The sequence below is a fragment of the Diadema antillarum genome, unplaced genomic scaffold (assembly GCF_040938485.1).
Source record: "Diadema antillarum isolate AM-2024a unplaced genomic scaffold, OU_Dant_1.0 seq00001348_RagTag, whole genome shotgun sequence".
NCBI classification, from domain to species: Eukaryota; Metazoa; Echinodermata; class Echinoidea; order Diadematoida; family Diadematidae; genus Diadema; species Diadema antillarum.
Window position 1 is genome coordinate 1456994 of NW_027272113.1, and position 24074 is coordinate 1481067.

At 37.1% G+C, this 24074-nt stretch overlaps 1 protein-coding gene across 1 annotated transcript in view; it reads left to right on the forward strand.

Moving 5' to 3' along the window:
- The window catches only part of LOC139708567 (uncharacterized), a 55680-nt gene that overhangs the window by 12609 nt on the left and 18997 nt on the right, over positions 1-24074 (forward strand). Inside the window, exons 2-5 of the mRNA XM_071620510.1 lie at positions 2111-2234; positions 11090-11147; positions 15546-16014; positions 17594-17754. Of these exons, the coding sequence (XP_071476611.1) occupies positions 2111-2234; positions 11090-11147; positions 15546-16014; positions 17594-17754 (812 nt within the window). The remainder of the gene's footprint in view (positions 1-2110; positions 2235-11089; positions 11148-15545; positions 16015-17593; positions 17755-24074) is intronic.

The following is a 24074-nucleotide window of genomic DNA, read 5'->3' on the forward strand; positions in this document are numbered from 1 at the left end:
GTACTGTTGTTTTGCAAGTCGGCAGTTCTATGGCATCACTCACACTATAAATTCATTACATGGATATTACAAAAGATACACTATTTCGTCCAATTTACCATACCTACATCGTAGACATGTAATGTTTGCACAGGCATTTGGAGATATTTGTGGTGAGTCTGCTTTGCACACTAATTAGGGCTTCACAATTCAGCTCAATCAGTACACTGAAAAATTCATGTAATGGCAAAGACATTGATAATGGTTATACTGTAAGCCAGCAGTTTTCCGCAGAAGTTACAGTATTATGAACAGTTTCTGTACAAATGATGTACATGTGGCAAATCATCATGAAAATTCACGCAGCACAACAGGACAGTATCGCGTGTTATGAGCTGTGTATGAGATATGCTACAACAATGGGGTAATCAGTTTTGCATTACAGCTACAGAAGTAGGTACTTGTAAACTGGAAACTAATTTCTAGAAGAATATTAAGTATCTTACAGTATGTTTAAGAGCTGTTCAATAACTTTAATACACGTACATGTACAATGAATTTGATAGTATGATGAATATGAGTGCCCATAAACTGTAATACATACAATGATTGTCTGTTAAAATATTCTGTCTAGTTGTAAAAAAAAAAAAATCACATTGTAATTTACCATCGATGAAACATTTGATTTTGTTTTTCCCAGAAGAGAGAGAGAGAGAGAGAGAGGGGGGGGGGGGGGGGGTAGGAGGCTTTACTTGACAATTGATTTCACAGTATCTATAGTACAAATAAATATTAAAGCTATCTGTTCTGAATTTGAACAAGCTATTATATTTAAAGGGATAGTACAGTTTTGGTTGAGATGAGAATTAGGCTTTTAAATTTTTGCAAGATACCAAGAAAACACTTATGATATAGTACAGAGCCTACCGTTTTAAGAGGACTTCAAAGTTTATTTGATGAAAATCGGGTTTGGAATAACTGAAACATCCAAAACCAAAGTAAAACAAAGCAATCGTTACAAAGTGTGGGTCCCACACTTTACTAGAATCGTTCTTTTTTGGATATCTTGGCCATTTCAAAACCAATTTTTATCAAATTAACATTGAATTCCTCATAAAATTGCATGCTCTTTCATATTTCATATGAGATTTCTCATTATCTCACTTAAAAATGTTAGAAACCTGAAATTAGGTCTCAACCAGAACTGTACGATCCCTTCAAATATCTGAAGAAGATTTACACTATAATGTGATTTTTGTTGTTCCTAATCTCATGCACTTAAAATACTAGTCACAAAAACTCTGTTTGAAAGAGATTGTCATGTATATGCCATGAGCTATAATTCCAGCTTAATTGTGGCTTCTTTTTTCAACTTTCTACTTCCTTGTTTGATTCTCCAATCAAAGTTCACTTTTTATACCATGCACTATACTTGTACAGTGTACACTGTACCCAATTATACTTCCCAAAGTGATTTTATATTGAAATACATTGTATCTACATGTACTGACCTACACCCCATGCACCCTGGTGGGCGATGTAAATTGACTGAACTGTTTGTTTTGGAATCAAGTGAATAACCACGTGTACACACAATCCTGAAATAGTAGAATGAATACAAGGACAGCCGTATGAAAAAAACAAAAACAAAACAAACAAACATCAAATTGATTTTCTGATCTTGTTTTATCTATTTTACAAGATTTATAATGATCTATCATTTGTTTTTTCTGAAGCCAAGGTGTTTATTGTGTATTTAATGGTACGTGGATTTTGATACATTTGAACATGTACCCCTCACAGAGCACTGTACAAAATTTATGCACAATGGCCTTTGCTTTTAACAATAGATAGTTTTTAGAATAACTTCTGATGCCTGTCACATATATCTACTACAATTTCATTCTTAAATGTTTTATTTTTTTTCCTGTCAAACACTGCACTCTTTTGGAGACACAATTTACATTATTTTGTGAACTTTCTTCAGAACTTTGCATCAGCAAGTGAGCTATTATCTACATTGTAATTTTTTTTTATTATCCATGTTTATCATATTTTGGAAGAGCATACAGTATAGTTGATGTCAGGTCTAAATTTTAGTGTTTGTTCCTATTCTCATTTTGTTGACTAGATTCCCAGACGGAGGCGGGCACCATCCAGCTGTCTCCCGTGGCAACGGTGGTCCTCAGCTTGACTGCCCTCATCAGCCTCCTCCTCATCCTCCTCCTCTGTGCCTGCGGAGAAAAGTCCAAAGAGTAAGTGAGAACGTAGCCTTTTGTCAAGGCCCTCTCGCTGTAATGGGCGAGTGAAGCGAGTCCAGTCGAGCGCGACAGCGCGAGGGCCTTTTGAGATCTGCTTCACAAGTTATTATTATTCATGACACGTGAACCCTACTTAATATTCCTATTAACAGGTTCCGGTCGACCAATGGAATGGCGCGCTCCCCACATCCTCAGCCTTGGTGTTGTCATGCCTGTTCGCATTCATCACTGACCACCCGTTGAGGTCTGTGGCGTGCATTCGCTGTATTCAAATCGGGTTCAAGCAGACAGACACACTGATTGGTCGACTTTTGCTCCTGAAATTGGGAAGCAAATGTTGGTAATTCAAAGGGCTGGCAAAAGGATGCGAAGCAGATCTCAAAAGGCCCTTGCGCAACTCCACTCAGCTGGGCTCTCTTCACCATACAGCAAGAGGGCCTTGACAAAAGGCTAGTGAGAACGAGGCTGAGAGTAGTATTCCACTTGTAGGATTGGGACTGTGGCAACGTGTGACGAGGTAATGGGTTTTCCCCCCAATTCTTAAGTTTTTAATCCATCGAATCCTTGGGGAATTTGGCTGTTCAAAAGATCACTTCATTGCCATTATAAGTGGCCAGTGGTGTAAGTGGCACCTCTGATTTTCAACATATTTCTTGATTTCCTGAAAGATTTGATGAAATTGGTCAAATTGATTGAATGTGCACAAAAACTCAGACAAAAATGTTATTAACTCATTGTAGACAGAAATATAAATTCTATCTTCTATTACATGTACGTGATACAAATTTCAGAATCAGTTGTAAACTTATCAATCAAGAAGCAATTAAAAGTTGTGCAAGCCAAACGAAGAATAATGAATGAACAATGAAGGACACAAACAAGAGAAAATGTCTGTCTTTTTACATGTTTCACACATTGTGGAATATTAAAGGATGCAAAGTTGAAATTATGATGAAAAGATCTCGTACCGAATCAAAGAAATTATGGTTTTTTGAACATGATTGAGTAACAAACTCAAAGCTTATTATCAAACAGAAAATGGCAAATTAATGGGTGTGCTGATTTTCCATCAATTATGAAAACAAATCAACCCAACCCAAGCAAATTTCAAGTTTCTGTCAGAAAACAACAACTACAAGCAAAAGACTAGAAAAGAAAGAGAGAAAATTTGAAACCTGAAACAATCATTTTGCACTTTTTTACACAAACAAAGATACGTATTAATCTACACTGTATCAACATTACACTGTATTTATCTAATTATTAAGAATAATAGCTCATGTTTTGTTGGAAATGGGATAAAGGGTATGAATGTGTTTTAATAGGATGGGGATGTGTTGGTCTGGGGGAGGGGTACTGGCAGGAAATAAAATAGAGGCGTACAATTGTACATAATGCATGGCTATTGTGGGAAGATGTCTTTTAAAGGGATGGTACAGTATTGGTATGGAAGAGAACTGGGCTTTTAACTTTTTGCGAGATACCAAGAAAACACTTTGCAATATGAAATAGTACAGAGCATACCATTGTAAGAGGAATTCAAAGTTTATTTTATGAAAATCAGATTTGGAATGATTGAAACATCCAAAAACAAGGTAAAACAAAGCAATCGTAATAAAGGATGGGTCCCACACTTTAGAATCGCTCTGTTTTGGATCTTGGCCATTTCAAGACCAATTTTTATCAGATAAACGTTGAATTCCTCGTGGATTTACATGCTCTTTCATATTTCATATTTAAAGAGGTGTCTCATATTCTCACCAAAAAATGTTAGAAACCAGAATTTGGGTCTCAACCAAAACTATACGATCCCTTTAACAGTCAAGTTACATAGGATGGGGGAACTGAATGGAATATAGTGTCCACTTGAGTGGCATTTGGTAGTAACTCCAGTATGAAATATATAAAAGAGGAAGGAAGTTCTGCCAAAATTCGTCAAGAGCACTTTTAACCCTTTCTGTGCCAGGGACTTTGGACAGTGCATACAATGCTATTAGGTTTCCCCTGCCAATCAGCACTTAGAGCACGCAAAGGGTTTAAAGGGATCGTATAGTTTTGGTTGAGACCTAATTTCACATTTCTAACATTTTTAGATGAGATAATGAAAAACCTCTTATGAAATATGAAAGAGCATGTAATTCTATGAAGAATTCAACGTTTATTTGATGAAAATTGGTTTTGAAATGGCTTAGATATCCAAAAAGGAGCTATTCTAATAAAGTGTGGGACCTACACTTTATTACGATCGCTTTGTTTTACTTTGTTTTTGATAGATGTTTCAGTAATTCCAAACCTGATTTTCATCAAAAAAACTTTGAATTCCTCTTAAAATGATATGCTCTGTACTATAAGTGTTAATCTTGGTACAATGTTGTATCTCGCAAAAAAGTTAAAGGCCCAATTCTCATCTCCACCAATACTTTACCATCCCTTTAATTGTAGCCACCTTGGGGGCATTTCATGAAGCATTTTGTCTAAAAAAGTCGTCGGACAAATTTGCTCTCAGCCAATCAGATGCTAGGATTTCAGTAGCTTGTAACAGTTTGTCAGGAAAAATATCCGACCAAACTGCTTCATGAAATCCCCCCCCCCCCCCCGATTTGTTTCTCCTATAGTGATGGCCATCACAAAATGGTCGAGAAAGGTGATGATATCAGATGGGCAGCCAACCTGTCTGTAGTGGTCACCTTTATAATATCTTCTAAAATACAGTGTACACGGGTACATGGGCAGAATGAAGGATGCCACATACTGCCTTGGAAAATTAGTGAGGCCTGTTCTATAAAGCTACTTGTTAAACAGTGTACATACAAAATGTAGCTGTACAATGCAGTGTACACTATATAGTACATGCGCGTAGTATGTACAGTTTTAGTGTACGTTTGTGTGTATGCGTATGTCTGTGTGTAAATGTACGTTGTATACTGGTACATCCAATCGCAGATTGAAAGGGCGGAAGTGACGTTGAGGTGTAAAGACAAACCTGGAAGTGGTGGTGTTGAAAATGACTGGGTTGGGTGCCATTCTGGGCATCAGGTTTGTTTGTGTTCGTGACAGAGTGGTAAAAGCTTTCAAGTTAAAGTCTCTTCCGTGTTGAGAAGTGTTTGCAATGAGATGTAGGTTCATTAAACTACATGTATTCCAAGTATTCAGATTCAATGTCATTGTTTAAATTCAGTGAAATATTCCTGTTTTAGAAATAGAAATGTTCTCTAGCGTTACATGCACATTATTGCTCTGATAGAATAATGTGAAAGTTGATTTGATGGGCCTTTGATATTTACTGTACACATCACGTGACGTCGTTTTGTCTGATTCCAGGTACTATACAACTTTCTTTGTTTTCTAGAAGTCATTTCTTGTCTATCATGCAAAGTCAAGGTTAATAAGAAGCAATGTGTCGCTTTAAGGGGTAATTTGGCTGTGGAAAGGAAGGACGTGGGGTACACTGTATGGCCGGGAAGTGGTGGAGGGGGTGTGTGCATTTTATGTGATGAAGCCATCACGCATAAAGATGGGTTGATGTGTAGAATGTGGCCATAAATCACAGCCCAGCAGTGACAGAAATGCTGGTTTATGGATGCGGTGATTGAACATCCCAGCGTGCGCAGAAAGAGTTGTGTAAACAGTTACCAAAGGGGGATGATTATTTCAAAACACAAGTAGCAGTCATCGCTATGGAAGCTTAATAAAGGAAAGACCAGAAGAAAAAGAAAAAGAAAAAAGAAAAAAGAAAGGATGAAAATAATAGATTAAGCCATATATACGTACATAATTGTATAAAACTCAAATTCAATTTTCACATCTCGAATTATGAGTATGAAATGATGCAAGATATTTTTGCAAGTAAACTTTTATGTGAATGGAGATTTCTTTTTTGTTTATAGAGTTATAATTACCAATGGGATTTCTTTCCACAACATAGGCTGATAAAGTTGCCAAAAATCAAATTTCCTGATAATTCTTCAGACTCTATTTACAAAAGCATTACAGTGATGGTTTGTTTCACTTTATATCTGAAAGTCTTCGACAGAAATGATAAGAAAGTCTGCCACCAGATGCAGTCTTAAGGATTGTATACATTGTACACAAACATGGTACACTGTACAAGCCTCAAAGTTGAGATGTGTGATGCACAGTCAAGCAAGTGGGAGATCAGACATACAGTATTATACATCTACATTGTAGTGCAATAGTGGCATTCACACCGACACAAATTAACACGTTTTATACAGTATCTCACAATTTGCATCGTGATCCATATCAAAGATTTTGCTGTTTTGGACATTACAAATCGCATGAAGATACAAATAGCATGATCAACATCACAATCCAGATCCCAAGAAATCTTTTCAGAATTGTTGTGATTATTTGAGAATGAGTAGCACATTGCTTTGCACCGCAGTGAGTGTTTGAACACTGGACAACAAATGATTGTGAGATTTCTTATCCCATCATTCAAAACACACCCACAACAGTGCACGAACACAATTTGAGCAAGGGCCACCCTTCACAAGATTTCAGGCATGCACAGTTTGATCGACAAATTACCGTTATCAATACACCTGTACAATGTATTTAAAGTGGGATATCTTTGTCTATCAGAATGGTTGCAATAAATCTTGGTATTTGGTACAGTACTTCATACTTGGTATCTTGCCAATTTGTCTTCGTTGCACATGGCAAACACTGGTGATAGGGCTTTTAATAGACAATGCTATTGTACACTGTTACAATGTGCCATGCCCATTTTTCTATCACTCCAACCACATTTTGATGGCCAACTCCTCCCACAATGTTGACAGAAGAGCTACATTTGGGAAAATGATCCTCAAGTATGATACTGTCATGTTTAACATTGATCCCACATGAAGCTTGCTATGCCTGTAGTTTCTGTTTTATCACTCAGTAAATGTTGTTTTAATACCAAACCATTCTGACAATTAGTGTGTGTTTGCTATGTACAGTATATTGTATTCACGACTTTTAACTGCACAGTACAGTTACAAAGTTGTACCATCATTTCAAAAATGTACAAGGTAGCATAGTCTAGTAAACAAAACAAGCAAACAAAGGAAGTTGCAACAATGTCAAATCAATTGTGGCACGTGCACTTTTCATCAGACCGTCCTGGCAATAGTTATGGCAATTCATTATGAACAAATTAGAGGTGTTTCCTGGGTAGTGTTGACTGGCGGTTGGTGAACTTGTTTTCTCCAAAGAGGACACCCATATGAACAGCAGGTGGCCAGAGGGGATATGTCTTGATTGTGAAGAAGATGAGACAATAAGTCTAAATACATTTTAGTTCTAGGCTGAACTAGTACCCCATATTTAAAAGCTGTGTAAATTACAGAGTGCAAAATTACATTGTACATTATTTTAATATTCTGAAAAGGCCATTCCATTGAAAATTGGACAAGTTAATCTAAGATGAAAAGTGGTGCTCAAATAAGCCATTTTGATTTTCTTATTAATGGTACATGTATGGTGTTGAAAGTGACTTGCAGGGCATAGGGGGATTATGAGGTATACATCCAAACAAAATATGAAACTAGTATGGAATACTTACTCAACATATCAAGTACATGTAGCTCTGTTTCAGAAGAGATTCAATGCTGTATGGATGGAGTGAATGTAGAGTAATGGTTCATAAAATGTTTTTCAAGTGGATGTGGGAGGGGATGAAATGTTTTTCAAGTGGATGTGGGAGAGGATAAAAAGCTTTGCCTACATGTATGTTAAATACAAGTGTACTTTAAATCATACATCAACACAAAGTATTCAGTATTAACGTCTGTGATACAGCATGTGTAGACCTGTATTCATTATGAATGAATAGTCAGACCTGTTGTTTTTTAATGCATATAAATGCATCCTCAGGGTTCGAAATTGGCGATGGTCCGCTGGCCATTGGCCACCCGAAATCACGTCGGACTAGCTAAAAATAGTAAAATTCTGAAGTTTCTAGTCCGTCTGGCTAGCCAAAATATTGCTTTAGTGTCAAAATTGATTCTAAGTAGTCTGCCTAGCTAGTTAAAAAAAAAAGTTAAGTGCGACCCCTGATCCTACAATGTACATAATGTATCATTAAATATTGTATGCAGATTTACATACCTAAAAGTGAGAATTAGACAGATATATACTGCATGAGTGTATTCTTTTTCTTAAAGGACAAGTTCACCTTCATAGACATGTGGGTTGAGTGAATGCATCAATATTAGTAGAACACATCAGTGAGAGTTTGAGCAAAATCGGACAATCCATTAAAAAGTTATGAATTTTTGAAGTTTCTTCTCAGTCACGGCTGGATGAAAAGACTACTATAGCTTGTGATGTCACATGAGTACAACGATATAAAGAAAGAATAAAGAAAATTCAACATATTTCCATTTTTCTCGCATAACAAAAGAACACTCGACTTCTCTCTTTCAGAAGGCAGGGGGAATAATATTACCCTTAACATACGTCAGTAGCAAGTCGAAGAAATGTGCACTTTATTCAAAAAGTAAAGTTTTGTGAAATTCTCTTTTTATTTTCCTTATATAGTTGTACGCATGTGACATCATACACTGTAGTAGTCTTCTCTTCCAGCAGTGACTGCGCAGATACTTAAAATATTCATAACTTTTGAACGGATTGTCCAATTTTCCTCAAACTTTCACTGATGTGTTTTGCTAATATTGCTGCATTCTCCCAATCCTTATGTATATGAAGGTGGACTTGTCCTTTAATAGATGGGGTGGGGGGGGGGGGGTGGGGGAGATTGATATAAGAGGCCTCAGGATTGGTAAAAATTGTCAGAAACTTTATGATTTCATGTTACTTTTTTACAGTATTGGTTCCTTGATTACCAGAACTTGATTATGCTGTATACTATTATTCCCACTTCTTGCCTGACACTATCTCAATTTTGAATAAAGTGTATAGTATATGAAATATAATCACAAAGATGGTATTAGAAGATTTAAGTCAGTATAAGATCATAGATTTCAGTCATGTCCATAATGGACATCTATAGATAGTAAAAGATGATGAAATACATACATTTGTAATGTGATGTTTCAATGTTAATATTTTCTCAGGATTTGATTATCTTGTAATACTTTTAGAAGACCATTTGATGCATATGATTTGATCTTCTGTATTATGTTTATTAAAGTTTACATGCCATCAGCAAGAACATCAGTATTGGATATTGTTCTGAAGGATACGGTGTACACTCTCCTTTAAGCTTGATTATTAATGCAAAAAAAAAAAAAAAAAAAAAAAAAAAACCTCCCACGTCCAGTGGATCAGGGTGTGGCACAGTTGGACAACCTGCCGTTTGACATCAACTTGGTAATCATGGCCGCCGGCGTATCATTATACCACAAAGAGTCAGCGGATGAGTAGTGGACCTGCCATCGTATGATGTTGTGCAAACAGAGCTTTTTTTTTCTTTCTTTCTTTTTGTTTGGTCATAATGGCAGCTGCTTTTATCCACCAATCAGGAGGGAGTGAATGTTATTCACTTCACGAGAATTACCTACTTTAGGAGATGATCTAATGGCTCTGTGGACTGAGCAAATTATAACAAAAACATAGTCTGTTTGGATAGTCTCAAGGAAGTCATCCCTAATTATATATATCACAGTTTCATTTTTCTATCTGCGGTCAGTATACAACATCGGCACCACAGCATTGCAACCTAACACTGTTTTTCTTGTAATTATGTACAGAATTCTGCTGGTATAATATACAATTTTATGTTTGCCCCAAGTACTGTACCTGTTGTGAGTGACTTTCCACAGTGCCAGGGTGACCCTCGGCATGATATTCAACTGTAGATAACTGTTCTGTTCACTTTTGATCGCGCTGATGTTTGAGGATGAATGATTTGACATGTCGTCGCTGGGGCGTCAAGACCTCGTACAGTATACTCTACAAAATGTCAAATGTTCAGGAGAGCCAAAAAACATGGCGGCCAAAGCGCTATAACAAATGGAATAGCCTTTCCTTTGACATGCCATGGTGGCTTCATTTTTGGAGTTAGATACATGTACATGTAGTTGGGATTTGGACAAGATATCACTGAACCCATTATTTGACTATTAATCCAAAAAAGTCATTTTCACCAAAATTGCAGATACAAGGTCTTGTCACCCCAGCGACGATATGATATTTTGCCTGCATGTATTCATCATTGTAACTAGATCATTGTTAACCCATTGATTATGGACTGATTTTGCTACAACACACATTTCCCATAAATCTGCCTGAGTATACTCAGGACTGGTCCTCAACGGGTTAAAGAGTTGTGGCTGGCATATAATCATCTATAAAAAGCTGAAGGATGATGTCATTATCTGGATGAAAGTGATGATTTGTTAAAATACCAATAACAGCAACAATAATGAAAGTAATCAGCTAGGTATTGTTGGATGCTTTTCAGTATACTAATGTGCTGATAACTGTTGTTATTAAACAATAATCATACCAATGACTGTGATTTAATGATGATTGCTAATACTGATCATGTTAATGGCACTGGTTATGAATTGGTAACCTACAATTGCTTCTACAGTGTACAACTGTACCACCGCTGCTACCACTACTCTGTTTTTAACCCGTTGAAGACGGACCGATTTTGCTACAAAATGCATAATTTTCCACAGTGTGATTTAACAGTGTAATAAGAAGGCAAAGATGATGAAAGAAAGATAGAGGATGAAGAATGATGAAAGAAAGTAAAAGATGAATAATGATCAATGATTAAATGTGACTGTGATTATCATAAATCAAATACTGTAGTACAATGTAATTTGTATTATTGTCGATGTTTTTTTTTTCCATTCCGTTATTTTCAGTGCTGAGAATGTGAGCCATGTCCAGGAAAATCCCAAAAGGAATGGAACACAGAATGTGGTAAGTTATTCTTTAATGTACATCATCTACGTGGGCATGAACTCTCTTCTATCGCTGTCTATTAAGATAACAAATGACATTTGAATTTTAAAAAGAGTGGTGTTTGGAGGATCAATCCTGTCTCTGCTGTTCTCCCTATTAAATATGGGCGATATCATCTTTAATAAATAGAATTTCAATAAAAAAGTTAACATTCAGAGCAAATCCCCCCCCCCCAGCCCACAAACACACACACACACACACACACACACACACAAACCTAGAAAGTTCTGTTAAAGCATTTGTAAAAGGGATCATAGTTTTGGTTGAGACCTAACTTCAGGTTTTTAACATTTTGGTGAGATAGTGAGAAACCTCTTATGAAATATGAAAGAGCCTGTAAATTCCAAGAGGAATTCAAAGTTTATTTGATGAAAATTGGTTCTGAAATGGCTGAGATACCCAAAACAGAGTGATCTGAATAAATGGTGGGACCCACAATTTTTTTATGATGGCTTTGTTTTACTTTGTTTTTGGATGTCTTGGCCATTCCAAAACCAATTTTCATCAAATAAACTTTGAATTCGTCTTAGACTAGTATGCTCTGTACTATTTCACATAAAAGTAGTTTCTTGGTATCTCACAAAAAGTTAAAAGCCAAATTCTCACCTCAACCAATACTCTACCATCCCTTTAATGTGAATATGTTACTTTTTTAGTTTCCATCCATTGTAAGATTTTCATTTCATTTTCAATGTTTCATTTTATTTCATTTCTAACAACACAAAACATGAGTGTCACATAATAACACAAAAGCAGTTCGAATGTTATACCAGAGAAAAATACTTTGAACTGACAGTAAATACTATGGCCTTTCTTATTACACCAAGTTAAAATTGAAATTGTTTGAAGTGGAGGGGACTGCTGAAAAGCAAAGCTTGTAATTTGCAGTGTCCACGGGGACAATTACTGCTGAATTAATAAAACAAATAATGCAAAATGCCCCCCCCCCCAAAAAAAAAAGAAGAAGAAGAAAAGTGAAAGAAAAAGAAGGAGAAGAAGAAAGAGAGAGAGAGAGAGAAAAGAAAGATACCTCAAATGACCACAAGAAACCAAAAGGAAGGAGCTGAAAGCGCACAAAAGTTTTTATTGCTCTGGTTTATGGTCGTTTGCAGTCGTTGGAAGGAAAAAAGCCAACTGAAACATGCATCATATCTCCATACTTATTCATCGCAGCATGATCATCCCCAGTTTGAATGATACAAATCTGTTTAAATGATTCTTACCCATGGATACATACACTGTAAAAACATCGGTGTTAGATTTAATACCACGGGTGTTAAATCTAACACCGATCAAACTTCAATAGAGGACCACACCCACAGGTGCTAAAAATGCACCATTGTGATGGTGTTGAAAAGTGTTCACCTGACACTTCGTGGTGTTAATTTGACACTGTACCTGGTGTTATTTTGACACTGTACTGGTGTTCATTCAAAAATGACACCACATGGTGTTGATTTGATATTTGTTGGTGTTAATATCAATGGTTTAACACCCGTCCAGCTTCAATAAGTGACCACACCAGCTGGTGTTACTTTGGTGTAAATTTATTTTCACATTTTTTCAAATATCTAGTATTTTAATGTAAAATTCTTGATCGTCTTGTTTAAATTAAAAATCAACAAGAAGTGCAGTTACTAAGAAACTCTTAAAAAAACAGTTTAAAATTTGGAAATGACACCCGTAGGTGTTAATTTAACACCATAAATGAGCACCGAAAATTTGACACCAGCTCGGTGTTCACTATTTAACACCGGACTTTTTGCAGTGAAACGTGTGTGCCATACAAACTTTTTGTACATTCTTTAATGACCCTTTCATTTTCATGAATTTTTGGAGTTGACTATATTTAGTGAAAAATGACAACATGCCAAAATATATTACCTCCCATATCAAAGGCAACAACAATTATATCTTCTTCAAGGTAACAGATTGCCAACTTTGCTTCGTAAATAGGAATTATGCTTCTAATTGACATTTGTAATTTCCTCCCAAGAGCTTTGAATATCAGTACTGATTTTACCCAATGTGAAATTGTCTTAATTATACAAGTCCCCACTGGGATATGGCTATGTGTGCAAAATATATTCGGGGGCATGATATGTTTAGTAGTACATGTACAGTGTATGTTGTACATACATGTATATGCCATAATTTCATATTTGCTCCCCTGAGGCAGAGAAACCAGGATGTAAGACTAAGGTAGCTGGCTGGATAACTGCCACTGCAGATCAAACAAATGATTCTGTGATTCATATTTCCGCTCACCAGCTGCTCGGCCCCTGCCAGTGTACACACACGGCGTGAGCCAAGTTCCGTCAAAAGAACCGTTCAAGTGAGCCAGTACGATGTCCGCCCAGTACGTGGCAAACGATTTATTTGTACATTCAACCATAACGTGTTTACTGCTCACAATATTGTTTTGCTGTTGTCGTTCGTTTTTTTCTTGATAAGTGCTGCTGAAGGAGATCATGGGGGGGGGGGGGGGGGGGGGGGGGGGGGTGTTGCTTGTGAAAAGTATTTGCATGTTTCCTGTGTGTTAAAGGGGAAGGCTAGTAACTGATCAGTGGGAATCAGTGGAAATGCTGGGAGATGATTGTTTCAATCCTTATGGGATTCATTCAAGAGTACATTATAATATATTGTTGTGTGAAAATATTTGCTTCAGAATGGTCTCATATTCAAGTAATGTGCAGTTTAATGTTTCCAGGTTAGCATGCCTGGTCAGTGACGGGGCATTAAGCTGCACATTACTTTAATATGAGACCATTCTGAAGCAAATAATTTTCACACAACAATAGATATATAATGTACTCTTAAATGAATCCCACAAGAATTGGAACAATCATCCCCCAGCTGCATTCACACTGATTCCTACAGACCAGTTACTAGCCTTCCCCTTTAACTGTGTGTTAATGTGTTTTGTTTAAATTTGCCTTTTTAGCTTGTAGGAAGTCAAAAAGGAAGAGGAATTAGAGGTGTGATGCCTGTTGTTGTGCAGTCAAACTCATTTGAGGCGGACAGTTTTACCTGCCAAATTTTGCAGCTGTTCATGAGTCAAGCATAAATTCTGGTTGCACCTCAACAACAGCTGTAGCAGAGCATTGTTTCAAAATTGAGCAGTTACAAATATGACCTTGACTTAGTAAGTTCTGCCACACTGGACTAAATGTGCAAAAAGATGTGTACAGTATAGATTCCTCCCTGAAAGGCGACTAGAAGATTGATATTTCAAATGTATAGTATAAAAACCATTCACAAGAATCTTCACTTTCAGCTCTACAAAAGTTGCTTTAATGTTTTCTCTTCTTGCACTTTAGTAGAAACAGTAAAGTGTATTTGAAAAAAATACAAATATAAATGTAATGATAAATATAATGGGAAATTCCCAGCCAATTCTTCAGCTGCCTTTTTTTTCTTTGGGGGGGGGGGGGGGGGGGGGTCATAAGTGGGCATTCAATCAGTTATTTCTACTTCACTTATAATACCTCAATCACTAGTTAGCCCACTCAAGTTTAAATTGTTGAGGACGAATCCCAATTATACTCAGGCAAGAGTCTATGGGAAATGCGTGTTGTAGCAAAATCAGCCCATCTCAATGGGTTAATAACACTCAGTTCAACAGAAATGCTAATGGTGACAGTATGAGGATCAGGGGGATGAGGTAATCTTTTCATTGACTAGAAGCTATTCGAGGTCTGCACACTTTGGAGAACAAAAGAACAGTTAGGTTTAAGGAAGTTACAAGAAATGTGAGACCCTCCACTTCACATGATCACCACTTGAGAGTATCAAATGTAAGAAGATAATACGTACAATGGGTGAAGCCTTCTGCAGTACATCCTGTGAAACCGTGCTATGAAAATAAACCATCTCTAATCCAAACTGAAAATGAATTAGCGCAAGGAAATCCTTTACCAGTCAGCCAAGATATACAGTGACCTCATCTGTTCCAGCATTTTCTAGTAGAACAAATCGGCTTTCTCCACTGGATACTATCAAAATATTGATACCTATGTCTGTTCCATTTTCAGACTGGATGAGGTAGTGGTCAGTCAAATAAAAAAAAGAGAAAAAGACAAAGAAAAAGAAAAAGAAAAAGAAAAAAACCTGACCAAAAAAGGGTGTATGTGACCTCCCATATTTCTTGGAATATTCTTGAATTAGTTGTATATGAAAGTGATACCCGCAATACATTCAAGAATAATTTCCCAGATATTGTAAAGTTGCAGATTCGAAAGGAAAGGATGAAACATGACAGTATCCTACCTCTTTGAAGTTCTGATTAATTTGAGCCAAGCTGTAACTAATGCTAAATTCAGTGAATGATATCTGTCACTTTCATATGTTTGACAGCAACCACAAACTGACACGAACAAGGTGGCAACGTTGCCCAACGGCATACCTGGCAACAGCATCAGCCAATCAACGAGCTTCAAGACCCTACCCCCCTCCCCCAATGGAGCTACGTCGCCGACGGAGAGCTCCCCGCCCGTGAACATCAAGCGCACCTCGACCGTTGACCGCCGCCTCCCGGAGCTCCCGCCCATCCCGCCCAAGGTGCCAGACATCGTGGAGAATGCCGAGAATGATTACAACGGCACCTATGACATCATCAAAGACGATAAGAAGAAGGAGGCTGGAGGAGGGGGGAACTCCCAGCCCCCGGTTGATGACGATCCCGCCTACAACAGTGTTGACGAGACTCTCGCCAGCAGCATCGTAAGGAAGGATGCGGTTGCCATGGGAGCTACAGGTGGATTGGCGGGCGGGGCTGCAGCAGGCTCTGGTGATGGTGGTGATGATAACTATGCCAGAGTGAAAGGTAATGGTCCTTTGCTGTAAGCATTTTGTAGATCATGTATATTAAGTGCAGAGTCCTGAGTGTGCAGGAGGTCTCCTGAATACTAGGGAACCAACATCGCAGAAATAACATTTGCTGAAGTGTTCCTGTCATGTCAGACAGCTCCACTAATCTTACGACCCATGAGAAAATTTGGTGAATAGAGAGAGAGAGAAAAAAAAGTGCCTCCTTGTGTGCTTACCCATTCATTACAAAAGAAGAAATTGTCACTTTTGGAACTGCAATTGAAGACTTTGTTTGCAAAAACCGATAAGTCCATATTTGTCAAATGGAGATATTTGCGATTAAAGGTCAAGAAAAATAAAGAGGATAATAAGAAAATTTTTGCTTCTTTTGACCATAACTTCAAAAATGTACCTTTATATGTAGTGATCAATATATCATTTGAAAGGTATTATTTTGTACTTTATGACAGAGACAGTACTTCAAAATCTTCAAAAATGGACTTATCGGTTTTTGCAAACAAACTCTTCAATTGTACCTCGCCTTTTTAGCTCAGTTTGATGGGTGCTGATGTTTGGTGTCGTAGTGTCTCGACACGTGTAATTACCGAATCCTCTCACAGATCATAGCGATGCTGTTAAAGTTAAATTGGGAATTGTTTGACAGTGCTCAAACATTTGAGCATGGTAACTTTGGGAGTATTGGATCCTTTGCCATGTCTCTACATGTCAGGACAAAAGTATTTTGCTGTAAAAAGTTGCCATCAATGATACAATGAATTTGTATGTCTCATTACATAACTGAAATTACTCGTACTATCTATCCTATCCTATGATCAGTCAGACATTCCTTTCATCATTTACTTCATCACTTCCTATCTTACACTTTATCACCGTCATACGGTTTACTCAGCTCTTATCTTGACCAATCCCACTCTTTCAGTTTGACTGTGTCTACATAAATGTTAAACTTTACCTTGCATGCTGACAGAAAATAAAACATGCGTCCTTTGTTTCAGTCCAACTAACATGTTACAGAAGAAATATCATTCCAGAATTTGTCTGGCTTGAGAATTGTTGTGCAGTTCACTTGCTAAGATGCTTTTTATAGCACACTTCCCAATTGTTTTTTGGCAGCTCTGATTGGTGGCCTTGCATAGAATGGGAATATGGAAGCAGTTTATGCTGTCAAGATGCAGTGCATGTCATTATGATCCAACATGCTAATGTGCATTTTGTGGTTGCTAATGAAACTAAAAATGTCAATAAGTTCTGCATTAACAGATCCTTCTTTATACACGAATGCATGTGGTATTTGTGTGATTTATGACAAAACCAAAACTTTTGGAAAACAGAGTTCAAAGTAATGAAATGTCAGAGTTCTTCTTATCATAGAGGTGGTTTCTAATCTACAACTAGGAAGCTAAAAGTCTTCCTTATTGCTGAAGTCATTTCCCCTGTAATTTCCTACAATGTATGCATGATGCAACAAAATGGAGCTTGTCATCTAATGGTTGATTTTCTTACATTGTCTGTAATATTGGTGATTATTACACAACAAATGTCCCATCTTTTATGTCACATTACCTCCAACCCAGAGGCCAACCGTCTGTCTGGTACAGAGGCGGCTGGGACGACGAGCAACGCCGATGAAGGGATGGACGAGGCCGACTTCGACGGATCGTATGCGGCGGTTAAAGACATCCAGGCCAGCAGTAACAGCAGTAACCATGCCTACGCTGTTGTCAAAGACAAAAAGGTGAAAAATTATACAGATCTTCGTATGTAACCATACAGATTGTATAATACCTTTTTTTTCCCCCCTCCTTTTCTAGTTTATATAGAGTATATTTACGTGACTTGCCACAACAAAAGGATCCTAAAGTCGCTGATGGCTGATCCGAGAAAATTGAGTTTGAAGTCAGATCATCAAAATTGGTCAAAACAAAGGGATTTCTGTTTTTGGCATACTTTTGTAGTCTAATGTATCGTCTATCATCTGCCGAAATTTTGAAGCTAAATGATCAAAGGAAAAGCAGGAAATTAGTGTTTTTCTGGGCCATAGCCCATGATTTTTCGACTTTCAACAGAACAGAAACAAGTCCGAAGATTTGGATGTAGCGCCGCAGCTAGACTCCACCCCTAGCAATGGGGGAGTGATCTTATTGGCCAATGCGTGGCATCCTGGTTACTGATTGGACGTATATAGACCGCTGGGGCTAAGCTTGAATGAACATTGCGGAGGTTGCTAGGAGCATACCTTTTACTAGTATTGTCAAGAGGTGAAAACTGTCTTACCTCCCCTTGATCATAATAGCGTCGGAAGGAAAACTTTGAAGGCGGTTTTCTCGAAATGTTGATTTAAACCACTCCACATGCGCTAATAAAATCATCGATATCTCCGCAACCGAATACGTTTATGAGTCGTGTTATATATGAAATTAAAGTGGAAGAGTAAAGGAATAATGTCATATCATTTTCAGAAAATTGTCCTCCCCAACTTTCTGATCCTTTTGTTGTAGTGGGTCTCATATTATCTTGAAAGCACTATGTTACATTATTGTATATCATATACATGACAAATGCATGATGACCCAAAGTGCAGTTTTTCTTTGCTGCCATGGGCCAAGGTGAAAATAGAATTGCAGGACATATGACTGTAAGTAATGTTTTTTAAAGATGATAAAGTTTTGGTACCTCAAAAGTTTCCCTGAGTTTCCTTGTCTTAGTTTGTGTTTCAGGCTCCTAATAAGTACCTTTCATATAACTATAACACTGTGAGACTTACTCGCCCCAAAGTGCTCTCATGTCTTTAGTAATCATGCAATAATGCTTTCCTACCAGAACAGAGCGGGCTCTGAAAAATTCAAACAAGCCGTTAGTTTGACTGGACGCGGTACCGCGACAATCAATATACACGTATTGTACGAAACCAAAACTTCAAAATCTTTAAGATATTTACTTCTATTGACCAAAAGAGAAGACTGCATGCAAGTGCACCTGCTACATGCATTCATTACCAGACAAAATCCCCCAAACAACAAATCTGACATTGATTCATAGTTAGATGTATAATATCTAGTGTAGTAGATGAATGATAAATGAAATTGTAAAGCTTGTGGTAAATGCTGAGCACTGTATAATGTATACATATCAATATGTGTACATGCCAAATTCAACTCAATTGATTGAAAACTGAACTGGTTCAAATACAGACATTACAAGTCAAATTTTAATACCCTGGAGGTACGTTATTTTCTGAACTCCTAGTTTTAAGGATATCAACCTCACACTCTGTGGACTTTAAGAACATCAGAGATTTTGAAAATGGGTGCAGTGGTGATTGTGTAATAGAGGAGTCTGTGGACATGTATGCATTTCTATGTCTTAGGCTGTAGTGACATAGAGATTGTGTGGGTGCAAAAATAGGCACTCATACAGCAGCTGAGATGAATACTAGGCCAACACAGTTGCAGCAGGTGTATTTAGCATGTATACCTGTGTCTTTCCCAAATTAGCCACTGTGCATGCAAGTCACTCCCTGAGACAACACTGCTATAATAGGCTTGTCATAATGCGGCGAGGAGCCGTGTCGACATTTTCCTCCTAATGGTTCCGTGAGAAAATTGCCCCGGTAGTGCGGCTCCCATTACAAAGTCAATATGAAGCCCCATTTTCACGGCGCGGAGCTTTGTTTGATACATGCAAACATAGCCTAGGTTTCAGTCTTTTTTGTTGGTGTCCGAGATGTACTCTCACAAAACCATTCTAATTCCCTCGTCATCCTGTGGAAATATTGTGAGGATGGCTTGTATGAGACTATTGTATGCATCTGGGAAGTTAAGTCAGATTAGATTACGTCATGATGATAGAGGTATAACAAAAACCTGGAAATATTTGTTAAGTATTAGTAGCAACTGGCTAAAATGTCCATCAAAATCCCACCTTTATTGTTGTGTGGTATGAACAACAAGAACAACAACAGCAGTAGCAACAACAACAACAACACCACCACCACCAACAACAACAACAGCAAATACAACAACAACAATGACAACAACAACAACAACAACAACAACAACAAAAAAAGAATCATACCAAAGAATAGACAATACCATTAGGATCTTGGAAGTGTTGTGTTGCGCTTGCACACTTCGCCTATCCAGTGATATATATGTGTGTGGAAAGCGGGTGCAAATTTCATATTTAAGGGGAGAATCAGCCAATGATGTAGAAGATGATTTGTCAGGATGATTGATTTACTTAATGGATTGTTTTCATGAAAGAAAAAACAACAACAACACATGTTCCTGCAGCCATCGAGACTGAATCGCACATGATTGTTTTTGATACAGAGTTGTCAACATGCAGTGTACCACACAAACAATGAGTCATTGCATTGGAGAGGAAGGGGTTTCTTTATCTGGGGCTTTTCACCTGCTCTTTACTTTGAGGGCATCATATCATTAAAAAGAAGAAAAATAAAAATCTTGGTTCCAGTACTCTGAGAATAAAATTGTTGTACATTTGTTCCACTTTTTCATTCATCAAATTCAACCAAATCAATCTGAGCAGAGACCTTTGTACAGCAACTGCATAGACATACTGTAAAGTTACAACTGTACCGTCTTCATTTAATATTTATGCAAATTTGATAAGATTTAGCCAATCAGCAAGCGTGCGTACATCTTGCTTGATAGCAAAATTAATGTTTTGCTGGTTCATGTAGCAGGGGAGGGCATGTAGGATTGTGCAAGATGAATGCTTATTACAGCTTGAACAACCTACAACCTACATTTCCTTGTTGTCAATACAACTGTGTACGCCCTTTGTTTTTCTCGGACCCAGATGTTTTCTTGAATCTTTCTTTCTCTTGTAGTTTTTCTCTCTCTGTGTCTTAGTGCAGGGTGAATGATCACAGTGCTTTTGAAATTCTACCGAAAGAATAATGTTTACAAGGAACACATGAAATTTAATCTCGGTCTCTCTTTTTGTCTCCTGAGTGAATTATGATTACAATGCCCTTTTTTGAATTGCGGCTAAAGAATAATATTTAGAAGGAACACAGCACTTAATTAGCTGATGACACACTTGAAATTTTACGCTTTCTCATCAATTATTGTTTTGTTTGTGCTGAAGCAAGCTTTGTTTTGACAAAAAAGAAACGAAGGAAAAAATAGTGATTCAATGGGTAAAAGCGATTGAATTAATTCCCACGCCCATTCCTTTAGGCGTAGACTTTTTTTTAAAATTTTGCAGTTAATTTTTGCACTCTCGTACAAAAATTAAGACTCCTTTGAAATAATAAGATGCACTTTAATACGTACATGTATTACTCTCTCTTCTTCACTATAAACTACATGTACATATACCGGTAAATCTCTACTAATCTCTACTAATCTGTATTCATAAACAATAAATTGCCAGACATCTGTGGCAGTAGGCAACCAAAGCACCCCACTTGTGTGCCATTTGGTGAATGAAGCACAGGGTTTATTCCAACAGAATGATGAAATATTTCTTTCTTGACATGACATGCACATTACTGTAAAGCATTAATTCTTGCATCAAGATGTTTGTTTGTTTGTTTCCCTTGGAGTACCACCTGAATATTATATGTCTACATGATTTTTTTTCCTATTATGACTTCTACTCTTAGACTGAATGACAGGTGTTTAGTGCGTCTAATGTGGTAATAAGGGCATTTTGGTTTTTTTTTAGTGCATCTAATGTTAAAGGGACTGTACAGTACTGGTTGAGGTTAAAGGGATTCATGTTTTGAACATATTCTAAGTGAGATAATGAGAAACCTCCTATGAAATATGAAAGAGCATGTAATTTTAAGAAGGATTTAATGTTTATTTGATGAAAATCGGTTTTGAAATGGCTGAGATATCCAAAAAAGTGTTAATAATAAAAGGCGACATGCCCCAACTTTATTATGATCTCTTTGTTTCACCTAGTTTTTTAATATCTCAGCCATTTCAAAACCGATTTTCATCAAATAAACTTTTGATACCCTTTAGAATTGCATGCTCTTTGACATCTCATAGAGCGGTTTCTGAATATCTCACAAAATATTAAAAGCTAAATCCTCACCTCGACCAGAACTGTACACACCCTTTAAGGGCATTTTTTTTTCAATTATTTGGAATAATTCAGTGTATACATGTTGGCGGGGGGGGGGGGGGGGGGGGATTGAGCAGAATTGACTCAGTGTATCTACATATAATCTTGACTAATAGTTCTCATGGGACATTGTGACAACAGTCATGTTCACACAGGCACATGCTCTTTGCTGATCGCATCAAATGTGTAGTGGGTACACATTCGTAAAATCGCCTTGCGACTTTACTTTGAGTATCCACCACATGGTGCTTGTCACCGAGGCTAGTAGGACTTAAAACAAGCCAGAGTAGCTCTGCGTGCACCGAAATCTTGATTTCACGATATTCTCACCTCTAACATAAGTGTAGATATCTCACATATCAAAAATAAAAAAGAAAAGAAAAAGAAATGCATTGGTAAATAGTTTTGTTGTTGGTATTGTTCTAATTTTTTTCAATGGGTAAAGGATTCATTCCATGTTGTTGTCATTATAGCCTCCATATGTATTTGGCTCAAGGAGTGTGTTTGTTGTTGTTTTTCATGGAAAGAGTTGCAATCTCTCTTTTTTTATTTCATGACTCTGCATTTGATTTATTAAAGGACAAGTTCACCTTCATAAACATAAGGATTGAGAAAATGCAACAATATTAGTAGAACACATCAGTGAAAGTTTGAGGAAAATTGGACAATCGATGCAAAAGTTATATTTTTTTTTTATTTTTTGTGTTTGAACCGCTGGATGAGGAGACTACTACAACTTGTGAGTCATATGCGTACAACAGTATCAAGAAAATATAAAAGAAAATTCAACATATTTTCATTTTTTTTGCATAATAAAAGAGCAATTGACTTGCCTCTTTCTAAAGGCAGGGGGAATAATATTACCCATAACACTTATCGGTAACGAGTCAGGGGAATGTGTACTTTTTTCAAAAGATGGAATTTTGTGAAATTCTCTTTATATTTTCCTTATATTGTTGTACGCATGTGACATCTAAGTTATTCATACACTGCAGTAGTCTTCTCATCCAGCGAGTACTGCACAAAAACTTCAAAAATTCATAACTTTTGAACGGATTGTCTGATTTTCCTCAAACTTTCAATGATGTGTTCTACTAATATTGCTACATTCTCTCAATCCTTATATTTGTGAAGGTGAACTTGTCCTTTAAAGTCAGGGACTTTCCCTTTACACACATCGTGTGAGGTGAGAAGCCAATGAAGCCTTTCCTCAAAATATAAATACAGTGCTCATCATCATCAGCCGTCATCGGCTTTTTTGTTTACTTTTAACCTGTTGAAGATGAGTCCTGAGTACACTCGGGCAAGCATCCATGGGAAATGCGTGTTGTAGCAAAATCAAATTGTCCTCAACGAGTTAAGAGATCAGAGCAGATTAACATTTTTTAAATTTTTTTTTTTGTCTGTGACAGTTTGTGATATTTTCACAGTCAGGTGATGTAGATTATATGTTTGGATGGCCACGGGATGCTGTCCATGTCAAAGATGATGGATTGAACATTCAGAAATCTTTGGTTTTCTCAAAATCTACTAGTATTGCTGTATTTGCTTTGTTGGTTTGATCGAGCAATATGATGTAAAATGTATGCAGGTATGTTTTGTGTGTTCTTACCTTCTTACCTTTGATCACATAATTTTGTTTGTGAGCTGTTCACTCCAAATGAAGTGTGTACTGTGTAGTGGTGTTTTCAGAGAAAATGTGGAACAAATCAAAGGAGAAGAAGAAATCGAAGGAGTGATAAGCACACACAAAAAAAAAGAAGAGGAAGGAAATGAAAGAAAAGGTGGAAAAGGAGAAGATAATGGAAATGAAGAGGGAAAGGAAGGAAAAGAAAGATGATAATATTGAACAGGATGAGGAGAAGAAGGAGGAAAAAAAGAGATAAATATTTGCACATATTTTTAAGATTATCTGTAATACTGCTAGATGCCTCAATCCTTCATTTACTA